Source organism: Lactuca serriola, chromosome 9 (genome assembly GCF_051521515.1).
Source record: "Lactuca serriola cultivar US96UC23 chromosome 9, Lser_US96UC23_V15, whole genome shotgun sequence".
In the NCBI taxonomy this organism is placed as follows: domain Eukaryota; kingdom Viridiplantae; phylum Streptophyta; class Magnoliopsida; order Asterales; family Asteraceae; genus Lactuca; species Lactuca serriola.
In genome coordinates this window covers 104,047,527-104,067,114 of record NC_136416.1, presented here as the reverse complement: position 1 = coordinate 104,067,114, position 19,588 = coordinate 104,047,527, and the positions used below count along the sequence as shown (strand labels likewise).

General features: G+C 33.4%; 2 protein-coding genes across 2 annotated transcripts; both read right to left on the bottom strand.

The window, feature by feature from the left end:
- Positions 1-542: 542 nt before the first annotated feature.
- Positions 543-4,102, bottom strand: LOC145072543 (serine/threonine protein phosphatase 2A 57 kDa regulatory subunit B' beta isoform-like). Its single transcript, XM_079018991.1, has 3 exons — positions 3,695-4,102; positions 2,299-3,585; positions 543-969 (listed from the first exon to the last, which is right to left on the bottom strand). Exons 2-3 carry the CDS (start codon positions 3,442-3,444, stop codon positions 676-678), a joined length of 1,440 nt encoding a protein of 479 aa, XP_078875117.1. The 5' UTR covers positions 3,445-3,585; positions 3,695-4,102; the 3' UTR covers positions 543-675.
- A 5,853-nt stretch (positions 4,103-9,955) lies between these two features.
- On the bottom strand, positions 9,956-10,857 carry LOC145076005 (large ribosomal subunit protein eL8y-like). Its single transcript, XM_079022038.1, has 5 exons — positions 10,847-10,857; positions 10,546-10,705; positions 10,290-10,392; positions 10,164-10,242; positions 9,956-10,067 (listed from the first exon to the last, which is right to left on the bottom strand). The coding sequence occupies exons 1-5, from the start codon at positions 10,855-10,857 to the stop codon at positions 9,956-9,958; spliced, it is 465 nt and encodes a 154-aa protein (XP_078878164.1).
- Between the last annotated feature and the right edge of the window lie 8,731 nt (positions 10,858-19,588).

Below are 19,588 nucleotides of genomic sequence, written 5' to 3'. Positions count from 1 at the left end.
TTTAAAAAAAAAAAATCCACATGCCTTGTCGAGTGTTTGGGGCACAGTTGTATGCCTTGTCAAAACAAAAGCCACATCACTTTTTTTGTTGACATCTTTTTACAGATTTTGAAGGTAATCAATCGCTATCATTATAAATAACACCCCAAATCAATTTTGATGATTGTATCTCTAAATTCAAAATAATTCCAAAAAATAATGGAATTACTCAAAGAATAGAAACTTACTTTACTCATTTTACCAATATATGCAATGTATTTTATTTGTTACATGTATTAGCAATGTACTTGTATTTTTTACCCATAATAACTATGTAACTTACTTTTGTAACCAATAATATCAATACGTAATTACTAATTAAAAATCATTTATATAATTTGTATAGAGTAATAACATACTTATAGTTTCTTACTATTAATAGCAATATATTTACATTTCTTTAAAGATAATAACAATATATAACAAATAAAGTATGGGTAAAAATAAACGACAATTTGCCCTAAAAAAGCGCATAACACACGTCACACGCTAAATAAACCAAATTAAAATAATGCAAAATTAATTTTAATATCTTTAAAATTCCGTTATTAAAGTATATTATGAATTTAAGAACCGGTAAGCACACTAAAGAGAAAAACAACGATAAAAAAATTTAAAAAAAAAAATACATGAAAATTATGAGGCGATTGACTCGAGTTTCTTCCAAGTCAACTCACGTTGTTTGACTTTTTCGTTGACCATGGCTTCTTTATCCATGTAGCGAGTTTGACATTCTTCAAAGAGGTCGGGGTCCATTTCAATGAACATTCTTCTGACATTTGTGGTCAACTCATTGATTGACTGATTCCAATGACCTTGTATGTTCTTCTCTAACGATTCAAATATTATGGGCAAAATCATGTGTCGATTTTGTGCGATTAATGTCACTACGCGTTCGTTGTTCCATAAAAAAAGGGCGCGTTCCGCTACCTACAAAATAAGTCGGAATGGAATCAGAACTCATCACACAACGGAATGGAATCGGCCATTCCATTCCTTCCATTTTGTTAATTGTCTTTCCTAAGCGAGAGAGGGTGGTTTTTATTTTTTAACATTCCAATATGGAATGAAATGAAATACATTTTTATTCATGATTTTTTTGAAAACTTTATCAATGACAATGTTATTTTCAAAAATTAACTATAAAGTATATTTCATATTATAATAATCTTATTTGGGTGTTGTTGAGCTTTTATTATGTGTGAACTTTCAATTTTGTAGATATAAAATTAAGATTAAAATTACACAAATGGTCCCTATAGTTTGGGGTATTTCGCACGTTTGGTCCCTATCTAATTTTTTTAATTCGGAAGGTCCTTACTGTTTGTTTTTGTTGCGCGTTTGATCCCTGACTTACCTAAAAAGACTATTTTGCCCTTGATTTTTTAATTTATTTAAATAAACACACCCCCAACCTCACCTTACCTTAACTTACCTACCCCACCTTATTTAAATAAATTAAAAAAGCAAGGGGAAAATAGTCTTTTTAGGTAAGACAGGGACCAATCGCGTAACAAAAACAAATTGTATGGACCTTTCGAGTTAAAAAAATAAATTAGGGACCAAACATGTAAATCCCCAAACCATAGGGACTAATCGTGTAATTTACTCTAAAATTAATTAGTTATCACATTAAGTTATAAGTATGGGTTTTATGCAGAAAAGTCTCTTTATTTTGGAAAAATTTTGATAAAGTTTTTTTATTTTTATTTTTTAACAAAAAAGTCTTGATTATTTAATATTTTCCCCAAATTAACGAAAAAGTATTTATTTTTATTTTAACAAGAAATGACAGATTATCATGTAAAATTAAATAATCAGGACTTTTATGTTCAAAAAAAAATTAAGACTTTATCAAAATAATTGGACTTTTCTGCATAAAACCCTTAAAAGTATATACTGTATGTTCATATAATTTAAAAAATTCATATGAAAATCCGTTCAATTCCTACACGAAAACCAAAACAAACAGAATTATGCAATAATCCTTCTTAAAAACATCATGATAATAAATATAATTACTAGCAAATTTAACATAGATGACACCATAAGAAAGATACATAAAAATAAAATTTTCATTATGTTTATTCCAACTTTTAAAATTTAACATCAGACACTATTAAACCTAAAGAATATACCATCTTAATTTTCATTATGTTCATAATTAGTTGAGTTAACTCAAATTAAACTATTGCTTCAATCAAGAAACAGAGGCATTAACTGAATTTTAAAGGTGTAATAGAAAAGATGAACACAAACCTGAAAATGAGTGCTATTAATGCATCTTCCAATTCTTCTAAACAAAGGAAGCATAACACGTTGAAATTCAACAGGTTGAGTAGCATCCAAAACTTCTTCCAATTCTCCAAGAAACAAAATTTCTTTTCCACAATTAGTAACAGGCCAATACTTCAATAACCCTTTAATAACAATATCAGCCAACTTATAATCCTTTTCAACAAACTGTGTTACACAGTATGATAACTGTTGATGATATAAATTAACAGATTTCGGCTTATGAAGTGGAATAAGAGCCCTTGAAAGAAACAACTTATGTTCTTCCTTCATAGGAACAGCAAAACCATTTATTATACTTCCAAGAATCTCCAACAATTCACTAATTCCTGGATGCCTTTCTGTTTCAAATATAAACCTATAAAAGATATTATTTATTGCTTTCCTTATAAAAGGTCGATGCACCATGAATTTCCCATATACCCTATGAAGTATAGTTTTCAAATACTCACGTTCTCTTGGATCTTCTGTATCAAACAAATCAAGTAAGTTTAATACGAATGAATGATTCAGATATCTTTTTGCTACTTTAGTGTCTGTATCAGATGACACAACGTATCTCAGAAGCAATTCATAGACAACTTGTAGATGTGGCCATGAGGGATCTAAGAACATGTCATCTTCTTCAGGGTCGAGGTTTTCAGTTCCTGTGTTTTCGTGTGCTTGAGGAGGTAAACACCTGAAGATGTTTAAAGATATCATCTTGATCATCTCACCTTGCATGATTTCATTCATCTTGCTTGAACCTGATTGGACTAACTCCACGAGCTCTAAAAGGTTCTGCTTTTTGATCTCCTTCTCCATAGTGTTCTTCAATGTGTCTGTGAAATCGAAAATGTATGAACAGATCTGAAGCTTTTTGAGAAACAGAACATGTCGATCTGCTACAGGGACATCTTTCAACATAGGTAAGATTTCAACGACGCCAGGTTGTGGTGGAGATGTGGAAAGGGTGGTTAGCGGTGGCCTGACGATAGGCTGTTGGTCGATGACCATAGCTGAACGAGAAGCGTGGTTTACAGTTACATCAGATGAAGGGTTAGGTCCTGGAGGTGGTTCAATGGCTTCTTGTTTCGAACCTTTCTTCTTCCCTTTAATAATCTTAAACATAGTGATGATATATCCAAAACCTAATCCCCAAAATCGAAAGTTTCGTAGCTTTTTTCCTTAATTTGTGTTACTCTACTTCTACGGTTCTACATATACAGATACAGATATATCCATAGAGAGCATTCCATCAGCAACTTAAACCTAATACATTTCCGAGCAAACAAAAGAGGAGAAGTGTAAGTCGTTGAAGAATCTGCGTTGTTTCATAGAAAGAACAGAACATGAAATTACAAACATTGATAGATCGTACCTTGTTGATTGAGATCCAGAGAGCGAGAGATCGGGAAACTGAAAGCGTCTGCAGACTGTAAAATTAGGTCTTCACACCACCAATCCACCATCATTGAGCTCGGATAATCTCACTTGGCTTTTTTAGTAGCAAATCATCTGAACTTTGGTACAAATTTTGGGTCGTTTGAAGTCTTTTAGAGCAGAAAGTTGGAAGAAAATCCGTCCGCTTTATAAGGAATCAAGAATTGACAAGGAAGCAAAAGTATGATCTCATGATTGGTATTGTTTCCTACGATCTTCCTTCTTGTCTGAAATCTGGGATGAACACGGGCTTATTAAACCTAATCTAGATAAAAACCCAGAAATATCATGATTTATATGGGATTTTAGAATCTTGTTTCACCAATAAAATGTCAAAATTAGTATTTGCCATTTCAATTTGGTATATAAATAAAGAGTAATTTACTAATATTTTTTCTGTTTTTTGGAAAATCTTTTTATTGTTAAAGATTTTTTTTAATCAATCATAGATTTGTTATTCATATATATGAACAAATTCAAGATATTTTTGATAGCTTTTAATTATTTATAAATTTCTTGATTTTGATTTATTAAAAATATTTTATTCTTTATGTTGTTTATTGTGTTGTTGTTAACTTTGTTTGCTTTTAGATAATAAAAAACTACAAAAATGGTCCATCAAGTGTGAACCGTTTTTTATAGAGGTTCAAAAGAGTTTTAAATTACACAAATGTCTCGTATTTAAGAGTTTAATTGTAGATTTAATCTCTAATTATAATATATGTTAAAAATGTTATTTGTTTTCTTTAGTATGTGCCCCTCACATGAGGGTATTTTCGTCTTTTCTAGTTGACGGACCAATTTTCCAGTCAGATATTTTCATTTCAACTATTAATTGTCGTCTTTTCCACCCTAACCGTTATTTCAAACCCACGACAAAGAAGATGATGATCTACTATGGAATTTTTGTTATGGTAGGCACCTCATGGACATCGTTCGATCATGGGAGACGATTCTATTATTGACCTATACATACAGGTACAGTTATCAATATCATCATCAGGTGCAGTTATCAGTATTCTCATCTTCCAAGTTTTCTTCTTCAACTAGATACCCTTTGACCCTATGTGCCTTTTCAAAGATGCAAGAAGTCTTTTGTATTTAGCCTCATATGAATCTTCCTTCTTGTAAGTTCTTCTAGTTTTATAATCTTTAGGAAAGTGCCATGGTTCTCTACACTTGAAGCTTTTTTCAGTTGAAGATGATTGTTTTCTTATTAGCTTGAGGAGTTGCATCAGCTTCAATAATCTATGTGTCGGTTTCAAACCTTTTTTGTCCATACCTAAATTTTGTGGAATTCTTGAAGCTATTGTAATGCTTTATAATTAGGGCAACATGGGAAGCTAACTCGGAGAATTTTGAAATCCTTTATCGTCTATTTCAAATTAGGCTTCTTCTTTATTTAATGGTTCATCAATGGTTTCTTGTTCCTTGACAAAAAAGCAACAAAATAAGATTTTTGACCCTCCTTGGTGTCTATAATGTTTTCTCACCTTTAAGATTTTAATTGCTCATAACTCCCGTTACGTCCTAAAAACAATGACAAAATTTTCATTTTCAAATTCATTCTCATACATCATATATCACGAAAACATCCGTGATACAAACTATCCAAAACTTCAAAGTAAAAGAAATCATAATTACGAAAACATGGGGGGAAGAATGTTAAGTAAATTACACGAATGGTCCCTATGGTTTGGGGTAATTTGCGTGTTTGGTCCCTAACTTATTTTTTTAACTCGGAAAGTCCCTATTGTTTGTTTTTGTTATGCGCTTGGTCCCTACTGTTTATTTTTGTTACGCGATTGGCCCCTGTCGTACCTAAAAAGACTATTATTTAAATAGGAAAAAATAGTGGGATGGGTAAGGTAAGATGAGGGGGTTGGTGTTGGGGTTTGTTTATTTATATATTTTAAAAATCAAGGGAAAAATAATTTTTTTAGGTATGATAGGGACCAAACGTGTAACAAAAACAAACAGTAGGGACCTTCCGAGTTAAAAAAATAAGTTATGGACCAAACACGCAAATTACTCTAAATCATAGGGACCATTCGTGTAATTTACTCAAGAATGTTGTGGCATCATGCTCAGGTTTTTCTCTTTCATACTGGAAGTCTCTAAAACCATAAACATAATTTTAAGCCCAAAGCTTAGTGAGCTTCCCCAAAATACCACATACATCATACACATAAATAGCATGTTGTTGTGTCGAGTCTGTATCAACCCCGAGCTCTAAGCCCAGATTGGCTCCATGCATATATCAAACAATCATATTAGTAAGATTCACATAGTCACATATATCCTACATATACAAATCAGTGGATCGACATTGGTGCCTTCGACCCATTAGTGTGATGAGAAGACTAACCTCATAGAAAATGCTCTATTGATACTACTCTCACTGACAGAGTACCGTTGCTATGCACCACCTAATCAGTCAAACCAAATAAACCTTGAGATCTTCCTTTAAAATAAGTGTTTATCCAAAAATCAACTCAAGTCAAAGGTCAATAGTCATAATCAATGGTCAATGTTGACTTTAGTTAGTCGCCACGTCGTGGCCACATATGGCCACGTCATAGCCCTCTAGTAACATCCAATCGCGATTTTCCCCACCGCCACGTCTTGGCAACCTGAGCCACGCCGTGGGCATTGGGTTTTCAACAGCTTAGTGAATTAAGTTGTTTTCTTCGATCCCAAAGGCTCCAAATTTTAGATCTGGTCTGAAACAAAGTCTAGAAGGATAAAGTTTCCAACTTTACCCAATAAGACCATCCACAAGGTCAATACCTCAAACCCTAGATTCAAAAGGAGCTAAATATGGCATGACTTTCCCCATTAATCACTTATCACAAATAGTTCATATCTCATTTACTCCATAACAGATTCTAACACTTAACCCAACATAAAAGCTGGTGCTTTATAGACATGCATGTCCAATGCATGTCTTGAAGACATAATGAGTCAAAATAAGGGTTTTTTCTAAGGAAATCTCATGCATGGCTCAAACCCCATCAAGAAACCAAATCCAAACAAATAATCAAACCCAAAAGTCCCATAGATTCATAAAGTTGCAAGCTTTATGAGATCACGTCATTCCAACTCACAAAACATGAAGATTAAGGGACAAAACATAAGATCTAGCAATCTATTTTGATAAAAATTGAGTCTTGGACACTTACAAAGGTCCAAAAGATTGCTAACACAAAGGATGAGGACTAGCTTCCTAAATCTTAGCTCGCTTCTTCTTCTTTCTTCCTTCCAAGGCTTCAAGAACACCAAAAAAGGCTTAAAATAATATATATATATATATATATATATATATATATATATATATAGAGAGAGAGAGAGAGAGAGATATTTAGGGTTTTAAAAGTCTGATGGGAGCTAATGGAGGCTGTAAGTGAGCAAACCCTAACCTCCTAATTCCATTAAATAAAGAGCAAAACCCGAAAAATAGGGTTTCACATTTGCCAACTTCCACGTCATGGCGTATACTGCCATGTCGTGGCGGCTTAAATGAAGTACGCGAGATGACCTTGACTTTTCACGTCGTGGTGCCTCCCCACCACGTCGTGGCGATCCTATAAAATGCCAAAATTTTCAAAATATAAAGTACCTCGGGATTCAGATGTTATAAGTCCTTAGATTTCTGAACATACTTTGGAGATCAGTGGTTTGAATACTCGTTGTTCTTGAGAACATCAACATGATGTTCCCATCTTTCACCAAGTGAATCAAAAAACTTTTAATACTAGAATATATTTAGTTTTCTTGATATTGAATTTTCTCATATCAATCACCAAGCAATTAAATATGTTAAATGTATGAGTTAAATATCCGTTCTTATAAAATGCAAAAATATTCATACCTCCGATTAAGGCTATTTTATTGATTAACCTTAACTTCTTCAGATCCATCATAAACCACCTCATGCATGATCGTCTCTTTGGTTAAGTTGCAATTTTCAACCATATGATACACATCGTATAACAAAGCATTAGAGATTGTTGCTATTGTATTTACATACAGATTCACCTTTCTCTTTTCATCTTAAGTCCATGAGTTCATATGAGATTTGATAGTTATAGATGGAACTCATTCTTCTGTAATCTTGCTCATCGGAATATATGGCCCTTTAATGATGATTTCAAGTATATGATAGTCCATAGTTTCTAGAACCATGTGTTTTTATCTTAACCACGTGGTGAAGTTCTTATCGTTGAATTATAGACACGTGTTGATGGAGTTTGATTGAAAGTTGTTGGAGTTTGATGAAGAAAAATCCATGGACGATTGCAAACGTAGATCAATTTAAGGTAAATTGCTTGATACTGGTTTTTGTTCCTTAACTACACAACCAATAACCTATAATATATAAAGAACATGAAGGACTACTAGAAAATGATTCTTTTATCAATGAAACAGTTTCATACACATGAGAATTAATCATAAACAAATTCTGATTAAAACATACTCTCAAGAATAAGTTTCATTTAGAAATCTATTCTTAAAATGATTATAAAAGTCTTGATAATTAAAAATCTAGGATTACATAAATACTAGGTATGGTCGTCAATGCAATCCCTAAAGATTAGGGAGTCTTCTGTAAACATGGAAACTCTTATCTTCACTTGAAATAGATATGGTCCTTATTAAAAATCTTAAAGGAACATAAACTCCATCTTCACTTCAAATAGATACGGTCCTTATCACAAAGCTTCAAGGGTCATATACTTGATGCATAAGTTTCCTTAGTGACAATGCAACTCTTCAAACCTTCACACTAAGGCAGTTAGCATAGATATGCATTGATGCCAACATCTTCACTAAATTGTAGCGGGTTGATAACACTTTGGCTCATCAAATCACTGGGCTTGACTCTAACAAAGTAGTTTTGTTTCTTCATAATCAGAAAAAATAATGTGTAATTATCCTTACTGGCTTTCCAGGGATCAATTTCCTCTTCATCAAATTCAATTTCATCATCAACTATAACGACCCAATTTTCAAGTCCAAAAATTTCATTTAATTAACTGACTCATAAAAATATTCTTAAGAAAATACTATCACTACTAGAAAAACAGCCTTTTACGACGCGCAATGCGTGTCGTAAAACGCTCAGACGACGCGCAAATGCGCATCAAGAAAGGCGCTGTCATAACGAGAGATGACACGCTTTTGTGCATCGTCTATAGACGACGCGCATTTACGACATGCAATGCGTATCATTAAAACCCCTGTCAAGAAAGGCCATGTCATAAATGAAGATGACACACATTTTTGCGTATCGTAAATTTAAATGCTTAAAAAAATATTTATATATTTATTAGATTTTAAATTAAATTTGCATTTAATGTTTCATAATATAAATAAAATACCATATACAAAAAATACAATCCATTGCATAAAATTTAATGTCATACAATTCTATTTCTTACAATATATGAATTTGCATTCATCTAATCTACTATGTGTTTTATACAAACAATTGAAATGAATAATGCAACACTTGCATTTACAGCATCTTATCTCTTTCAGCTTGAGCTTTCTTTTCCTCTTCTAACTCCAGAGCTATTCGCTTTCATCAACCCTGTAAACACAACACAAAATCACTTGTCATTTTCATTCTACTTTTAAAATTAATTCTTATTAGGACATTCTACTTTTAAACCTACCAATCTAGCAGATTTTTCAAAGAATATAATTTATAATTTTTTTATGGAAAGTACACTGCTATTTCTTGAATACAAGATGTTACAAATCAAGAAACTTACATAGATTGTTGACCACCAGTTTCCTACATCATCTTAGTATATATGTACTCATCAACTCTCTGTTTGTTTTCCTTATTGAGAAGTAATTTTACTCCACCTTTTAAGTTTTGATGGATGTGCTAATGTAAGCTACCACAATCAATAAAAACATAAGAAATATAAATCAGTATACCAACTATAAACATATAAATGTATAATAAGATGAAAACAGAGAGCATTGCATTATCAATACAAACCGTGTTGTTCTTATCATCTTCTCACTAATGTGTCAGATACTTCCTTTATATCCTATCATTATAAGAACCAAAACTAAGAGCATAAAAAAATAAGTGCATAACAAAATCAAACTCATGTATCTCACCTTTGAAAACATATAACTTAAGAGGTGTTAAACACAAAGCTTCCAAGATAATGAAGGGTATTTATGCCAATCTCTGAGCAGCCTCCTTAGCAAGAACCCTCTCTTTTGCTTTGGTTTTAGCCTGTGATTTTGACCCCATTATCCCACCACCCTCAGCTTTTTTCCCTTCATATCTTTTTTTCTTCTAATATCTAGACAAAACTTAATAAAAAAAAGAAGGAAATAGACAAGTATTTAAATTTTAAGGGCACAAAAAGTTAAAATTAAACCTGCTGTTTGGTAACGTTTTTAATGCATTTGGCACAAAACCTCTATATAATCCAGCAACACCATCACAAGTAATAATACCTACACAAAATAATCCAATTATATAATAGGAAGCTCACAAGTCAAACACGCAAAAGTTGCTTCAACATAAGGGGCTATTCTAATGAGAGAAGGTACAAGTCCTTTGTAGAAAGATCGGATTCCTTCCTCTTTTAGCATCCTTACAACAACCTGAATAAAATTATGGTTTATTTATTTATTAAAAAAAGTTATATGTTTTTATAAATAAATAAATCATTAATAAGTAGTGAAAATAAGTAACATAAGCTTTTTGTTTCAGAAAGATTATAAAGATTGTATATTTAAATGGTGGAAATGAAAAGCCTGCTCGATAAGATAAGTGATATGATTAAGACCATATGTGACAACTATCGGCTTCTTGGCTTCAACTGACTTTCCTTCAGATTCAGCTTGAGCCCTTTTCAGGAGTTGTTCCTTTTTTGCTGCTTTACCATCTTTAAAATTGTTTAAGTCAAATTCGCCCCTGTAGAAAAGAAGGTATAAAGAACATTAATAGTGTTGGATTTCCTCTTTGTAATTCTTCTCTACAGTATAACAAACAATATCTAACAAACTTAGTAAACATTAGACTTTAAATCCTTTATATGTAGACAAGTAAATATACCTGTCAATCATGCTTCCCGGCTGAACAAAGCTAGATGCATCAGTGTAACGCCCGCGTTTCCAGGCTAGGCATTATCATTGATGTAATAGTCTAGGTTAACCCTTGTAACTCTTTTTGAAGTATTAATGATGAAATATTTGAGTATTATGTGAATTATGTGTTTATTTTCTTAATTATTATAATTTAATGAATTAAGAATAAAATAAGCGTCAAAATTTAAGTGTGAGATAAGCCCGATATCTTTACATAAAGATGTAGTGGTCGAAAAAAGGATTATGGAGATATAAAGAACGCCGAAATCCGAGTTATAACGAAGAAGTTATGACATGTTGAAGTTTCGCGACAAAACCGGCACGACGCTGAATGACGTAAAATGTGAATTTGAAATAAAGTGATATTTAGCCTTAGTGATCTAAACGAATGTTTTAGAGTTCGTTAAACTGAGAGCGTGCATAAAATATCGTCCAAATCTGATTTCGCATGAGGAAGTTATGATTTTTCCGAAGTTTCGACTTAGCAGTATGCAGCCCGAATACTCGTTTTGAGATCGAGCGGTTTTTAGCCGAAACAATCTAAACGAGAATCAAAGATCTCGTAAATGGTAGTGCAACAGTAAAAAGACAGACGAAAACGGACGTCGGGTGAAGAAGTTATGAATTTATAACGGAGTTTTCCTATCCCGGCCTACTAAAAATAATATAATAAAAATGAAGTCAAATTTAGCCGACGGAGTCTAAATGAAAGTTGTAGAGCATAATCTCACCTACGTGTGGATATAAAGAACGTCGAAAACGGAGCTCGTATGCGAAAGTTATGAATGTTTGAAGATCGTGGCACGCATACCAAAGCTTATCCGAAGCGTACGCCCAGCGTAAGGCTTAGTACGCCCAACGTACCTGGATTTACGCCCAGCGTAATCGAGGTTTCAGCACCCTATAAATAGATGTCGAGGGCTGCCGATTTATTTTGTTCAAACTCTTCTTTCTCTCTCATTTTTGCATCGTTTTGCGTGCAAGAAATATCCCGAAGCCCCGGTATCATTCCCGAGCCCCGAAGCAAGCTCTGAAGCTCCGAGGATCCTAATAAGTGAGATTCCCGAGCTGAAGCCCTACCCGCAAGAAGCCGATTTTTGTGAAGATCCTCCAGATCTACCGAAGAATACTACTTTTACAAGCCGTAGTGTTGTCCGATCATCTTCTGATCAAGTGAGTGTATAGTCACTTTCATCTTACACATAGATATAAAGTATTTTATAAAATATGTGCTATGTGTGTGTGTGTATATATATATATATATATATATATATATTGTTGTTTATACGTGTGAGTGTGTGGTTACTTTCCTCTAACACATAAATATGAAGTATTTTTTTTGAAATACGTGTTATGTGTTTATACATTATTTGTTTATTTGAAATAAGTGTTGAATAAATGTTTTATACAAATTTTAAACTGTATATGTATTTTTATCTACAAAAGTGTTGGGTAAAGCATGGGTAGATAGTTGATGAGTGTTAAAATGAAGAGAGGTCTCGATGTTGTTGTTTTTGATTCAGACATCTAGCGGAGTTTAGATGACGACCACAGACTTTTCTAGACAGTCATGTGGAACGCTAGCAGGCTCACCACATGTAGGCGTTATTGTTGGGAAACCCCCGAAGCATGTGTTGTCTGTTGGATTAGTGTCTAAGTCCATAACTATTTTGGTATGTACTTGACCTGATGGTGCATGGTCCTTTTGGGTTGCCTTCACCAAAGCAACTTGATAGGATGAATTATGAAGAGAAAGGATTAAATATGATTTATTAATATATTATGAGAATAATATATTAAAGGAGAAATCATATTGTTTAATTAATACTAGTCAATAATTAATTGGTAATTAGTTTTGTGACTAAAAGAGATTAATTAAACTTAAGGGACTGGAATTGTAATTATAAGATAATTGCAATTTGGGCCATGGATTGCCTTTTATTATAAGGTGGACGAATTATATGGGGGAAGCCCATATGAAATCATCCAAGGCCTTAAGGAAAGGGCTCCATGGGTTGCTTAGGGCTTAAGCATCCAAATTAGGGTTTCCTTGTTAGATAACTCTAATAGCCTCACTATAAATAGACCCCTTAAGGACCAAAAACGGGGCTAAGACTCCTCTAGGGTTTGTAGACGTTTTTGGGCAGCCTCCATCCTCTCTCCTCTTCATCCTCTTGCTTATGGTGTTTGTGAACCATTAGAGGAGTGACAATTGTGACTCTAAGCTTTCTAAAGTCAATACAAGGAGATTTGGAATTGTTATTGCTACATAACAATCAAGGTAACATCTTAAACCTATTCTCATGTTAATATGATTACTTGAATGCTAGAATTAGGGTTTATAGTCTTGGATAACTTGCATGTACAATAGAGAAACCTAGATCCAAGCATTAGGGTTTGTATGAGCACATAGGATGTTCTTAGGACCAAAACCCATCAGTGGTATCAGAGCCTAGATTGGTTTCTATTGTGTTGATGCTTTGTATATTGAAAAAAAAATCGATTTTTGTGTTTCTGGGGGCTGAACTCGCCGAGTTTTTTAGATGAACTCGCCGAGTTCATGCTGAGCTCGACGAGTCCATGCCTGACTCGACGAGTCGGTTGGTCAGTGAGAGGGAAAACCAGGATTTCTTGCTGTTTTTGCTTAAGGATAGTTGCCTTATCATATTAGATCAATATAAATCCGATTTTATGATATATTTGACTATATTCTTGATCTAATTGAAGATATTTATCTATTAATAAAATATTTGTTTCCTCATGTGATAATTGATTAATTATTTTGATTAAATTGGTAAATTGTTTTGCAAGAAATCATTAAATAAATCAAATATGGATAATTATGTGATTAATTGTTAATTAAGATTATTTGTTATTTGATCCTTGTGTTATGAAAAGTTTCACATTGTCCCCTTTAGGTTTTATAGTTTAAATTTGACCTCAAAAGTTTTGTTGTTTTGAAATTTAAATAGTTGAAACCCTAATGTTTTGAAAAAAAAGGTTTCAAAACTTGCCCTCAAGTTTTGGAATTTAAATTTTGATTAATTGTTTAATTTTGATGTATATTTAAATTCTAAACCCTAATGTTTTGAAATGTTTCAAAACTTGCCCTCAAGTTTTGGAATTTAAAAGTTGATTAAAAGTTTAATTAGGAATGTTAAATTCTAAAACCCTAGTATTGTTTTGAAAAAGTTCAAATCAGACCCTTATGGTTTTATTAATTAATTAAGGTGTATAATTAAAAGAGGTTTAATAAATCCATAAAAGTTTTGGTTTACAATTTAATTGAATTAAAGGTATAATTATTAAATTTGACCACCTAGTATTTTAAAAGTGTAAAATATACACTATACTATATATAACATTAAAAGTCTAACATTATATATATATGTATGAGTAAAAGTCAGTCTTACCGTTAGTAGGCCTCATTCACGAAGCTGGTCTATAAGGGGTGTTTAAGGAAATTGCCTATAAAATGGCGATTGAATGGGTATCCACTCTTACCCACCGCACTCTTGACTAGTGGAGGGTCGTTAGCCGAACGGGTAGGATAGGACGAAACCTTCCATTATAAGTATAATGAATTACTAAAGTAACTAAATGTTTTTCAAATTCCCAATCTTAGTTACTTAGGCAAAAATGAATTGATGCAATTCCATGAAATTACACTTTGTGCCCTTGCGAAGACGTTAGTGGAGCGTGTGTGGTTTACCGGCACACTAAATGGTTCTAAGCAAAGGTAGCAAAGGGTGACTCAATGTTTGTCATATTTCGGTGGAGCGTGTGTGGTTTACCGGCACATCGAATAGGTGACTGTAACATGTGAGGGCACCATGTAAGTTTGCATGGTTATTCACACCCGCTTTGTGATCCTCGGCATCCCAGTCACAAACTAGAGGGGCATATCGAGATTTAAACATGTCATTGAAATGTTCAATGAATCTCAAAGGATCTAGGAGTTTTCATAGATTTAAAACTTAAATTTTTTTCGTGGTGGAAATTAGTGAATCGTCATTCACTTACCTTCAAATGTTCTGCAATTAGGGTTACGGCATCCCTCTCCCGAGTTGTAGAATATTGTGTTGGGTCCTAGCCTTAGTATCTCATTTGGGTGATTTACTAAGGACTCAATCAATAAACTAACTTGAATTCGTTTTCTCCCGTTTTGTAGATGTCAAAGTTCGACAACTATGGTCTTCTCAAATCCCGTGGAACAAGCATTCCACATGAAGATGATATTCCACGATTCGATCGAGGAACAAGAGATCATACTTCACTTCCTCCTCCTTCTCCAATTATTCTCCCTAACCCACAAGTTCGAAGGCTTGAAAAGTTCAAGATCACTCAAGCCCTTTTGGCAAGTAAACATAAAGAAGGAAAGCCGGTGTGTGCACACGTCCTAGGGATGAAGTCACACATTGATAGGTTAAGAATGTTGGGATCCGTTGTTTGTGAGGAAATGGCTGTTGATTGGGTTCTTCAGTCACTTCCTAACTCATATAGTGAGTTCGTAAGAGAGTACTATATGATGAACCGCGATGTGGCCCTCATAGATCTCACATATATGCTTATTGCTGCTGAATCAGCAATGATTTGGCGCAATAGAAAAGCAGAGTTGATTGGTGAATCTGCCTTCAAGACCTCTATGGATATAGACGATGGCAACAAAAGACATGCTATGATCGAAAGGTTTGATCATAAGAGAAAGGCAATGTCTAAACAAGTTCCATGCCATGTTCCAAAAGAGTCAATTTGCTTTTATTGCCAAGAGAAAGGGCATTGGAGACGAAGCTGCCCCATTTACCTAAGAGATCTAAGAGATGGGAGAGTCGAAATGTATGGCTCTAATATAGGTAAAATCCATTAACTAACTCTTTTAAGCTTCTATTCTAAATTCTTAATACATAATGTGATAAGATTACAATTGATGTTTTGTAGGATCGAAGAAAAGAAAGGAAGCTTAAGGGAAGAAGTGAGCAGAATCTAACCGTGAAGGAATGGATTTCGATCACATTTCTCGAAGATTAGATTCTTGAGCTACTACTTAGAGTTAGAATTAGATTGCTAAGAAAGATGTATTAGCATAAGTTTTTCAATGAGTTGCATTGTAAGGACAATTTTTTCCGCAATAAAATAAATTTTGATTTTTATATTATTTATATTATCCTTACAATGGCGTGTATGAAAAATTGATGTTAAAATGTTTCTATTATTAACAATAATGGATTTGGTTCTTATTATGTTATTTATGGAAAGTCGAGAATTTACCAAATAGGGAGAGTTTCTCATCGCCCAAGTTTCAATTCGACAGAAACTTGGAATCATGCAACTTGGTTGCACGATGAATGAGAAATTTCATATTTGGAAATTATACTAATTCATTGACAAAGTGTCAAGTGAAGGACTAGGAGATCGAGCACACAAAGTTGCGTGTTAATCAAGTCCACCATAAGAGTAACAATGATATTCGTCATGATTTACTAAAGGTTTAGTAAATATGATTATACTTACAAGATTAAGTGTAATTATGAATTGATTGAAATGGTTTAAATCAATAGCAGAACGAATAAGAAGAATCAAGTAGGCAGAAAGATAAAAGTTTCTCCATTCTAAGAAGAACGGAGAGTAGCTTTTATGCTTTATGATGGGTCTTAATGATTAAGAACCATATCTCAATTAATCCTCTAAGAGAGTCTTGGTACAATTGTATGTCTAAGAAGAGGAATCAAGGATTGAAGAAATGGTTAAATCAAGAAGTCAATCATACTTCGTTCCAACAAGTCTTAAGGTTAAGATTGTGACATTGAGTGAAAAGTATTAAGATGGTTTGTAACATTCATCAAATGTGGAAAGTTGTGATGTCTTGGATAAGACAAAGACCAACTAGGACCAATTTATGAAGAGTTTTGATAAAAGCTACACTAACTCTTGAATATTTGTTTGTCAAGAAATGTTTTGACAAGAGAATCTTATCTGTCAAGGAGTCAGTGGGAGTCTTAATGGTCTTGAAAGGTTTCAAGAACAAATCAAATAAACCTTATCAATCATCACTAGCACACGAGTTGAGGTTTACAACATATCGTGTTGACATTATTTTGTTTATGTGCCGTTCCAATTGAGTTAATTATGCATGTGAGTCCTATGAGTTCTCATTTTGAACGCATAAAAGGCAAGGCACCTTAATCAATGAAAGGTACATTGATAGGAAAGGGTGAGCTGCTTAACTACTTGGAAGACATGGTGGGCAGCTGTGCTACCATAAGGCAAGAAATCAAGATTAAGAAAGTTCGATCCATATGAGTTTGAATTTGTCGTAAACTTTGGTTTTGACAAATTCACATGGATAGGAACAAATACACCGTTTAAATCTAAGTGTCATAAGATTTCCTCCTTCATGAAAATGATTGTGAGGAAATGCTTTCACTAAGAAAGATTTTAAGAAGATAGTGATTGTAAAATTGCATTCTCGAATTCGATTATGGTTACGGTATCCCTTTCCATAATTTGAATTGTGAGGTTTGTCAATTAGTCTTAATTGTTTAGACACGCATATGAACTATCTAAGGCAAAGGTGTATAAGTTCAAGAAACCTTGATAAAAGATTATCAAAGCATTAAGTATTAGAAACATGGACTTAAGAAATTCAATAGGTATTGTTTTTCTGAAAGTTAAGATGTTTATGAATACATGTCGAAGCTAGTGGGAGCATAAGTGTTATGTTTTATAGTAATCATCATGATAGTGGGAGCATAAAAGTTATGATTGTATGATTATTATGGAAAGTATTGCAAGTTGGCAATATTAATTATAGAAAACAAGAGTTATACCTTGCAAAGTCGTAAGGGTTGTAAAGTTGTTTTGCTATAATTAAGGGAGAGAATATTATGCTTCATTTCAAATCTAAAGGATTAGGTTGAGAAATGTTAATAAATTTAGTCAAAGGTACATAGTGTGTTCTTATTATTTCGATTATGATTACGGCATTCCTCTTCATAATTCGAATTTTGAGAACATAGCTAATAAAACATTATGCGTCGTATCCTATACGCTTTGGGTATAGGATCGATTGCAAATGCTTTAATGTTTGACCATTCTAAAATTTTCCAAATGTCGAGCGCATCTAGAGGGAAAAGGGACTAGAATTGGTTTTGACTAAAATAATTAAACAACTATCAAAGGACAATCCAAAGTTTGACGAGGATTGGTCGCTTGTGAGTAGTTGGAAGCATGGTATTGGATGGACCATATCGACATCATTATGAATAGAAAAAGATTCTATTAAGAATGAGTTGTCGTATGGAAATTATGGAAATGTTTCCATATTAGATGGACCATATCGACATCATTACGAATAGATAAGATTCTATTAAGAATGAGTTGTCATATGGAAAATATGGAAGCGTGTCAATATTGGGAATTGAATATTGAAAATCTATGTCTAGATTAGAAACTTTTATGCAAAAGGATGTTCAAAGGAATGTACTTTGAGTGAGAGACATCATATATAAGGAATTGTCTTGTAACAATGTCTGATAGAGGACTTTGTAATATCATTGGCAATAGTCTTTGTGGCTTTGGTGCAGTGACATTACGAAAGGATCATTGCATAGAATGTTAGAATCTAGCATATTTTATAAGTAACAAGAATGTGATATTTTCTCACTATGAAAAAGGATTTGGAGTTGTGAAATGAGTATGGTTGGAAATGTGTTCAATGTGATCTATTTTACAAAGTAAGAACCATAGGTAAACATTGTGTGCATGCTAGGAGCATGGGACAAGTGTTGTAATTCAAGTAAGAAGTTGATTAACCGAAACAACAAATAATGAGTAATCGATATAGTGATAAATAAAAGGTGTTTTATTTATGCTCAAAGGGTTGAGGCCATATGGGATTAGTATTATGTTTGTGTTTCACTTTGCATGTTTTGACTTCCTGAATAATTTAATTGGTTAAGAACAGTCAAATTATTCGAACGGGCCACAGTCGTTCATATGTTGGAAGTAGATATGAATGAAGACTGTCGTGAATTGGTGTGTGGATTGTCTAAAAGATTATTAGACATAAGCAAATGTTTGCTGCAACGTTCATGAGTGCTTATGAATATGAATTTAAGCATTGGATTAAACCCACGCTCACTTGGATCATTCCATGAATTGTATCACGAGTGATTTGGTGAGACGATAACATCTTATATTCTTGAAACCGAGATGTGTGAGTTGTATCTTGCAAATCGGTTGCACATTGATAATATGTAAACGCACTAGTAACTTGGTGTTATAAAACATATTGTTGTGTGTGATTCTGTGAGTGAGTGCAAGCAAGCATTGTATCAAAGTTTATCCGTTCCTTTTATCCAAAGTAGGATAAAAGCGATATCTTTGGGCCCCTCGATGATTTAGTGATGACAAACGTAAATGCTCGGCTGGGTTAGGGCTAATTTTATTTGTTCAATTAGTCAGTCGTCATAAATCGAGAATCGAGATATAGTACAAAGAGAATGATTTGAAATCATATCTCATATGATATCTAGAATGGAGGAATATATGATCCCTTATCTAAGGACACGCGTATATGATAGGATCAGAGTTGACAGCGGCTTTGGAAAGCTACGATTGTAGATCAGGATCTAGACAGTCGTGTGGAACGCTAGCAGGCTCACCAGTTGTAGGCGTTATTGTTGGGAAACCCCCGAAGCATGTGTTGTCT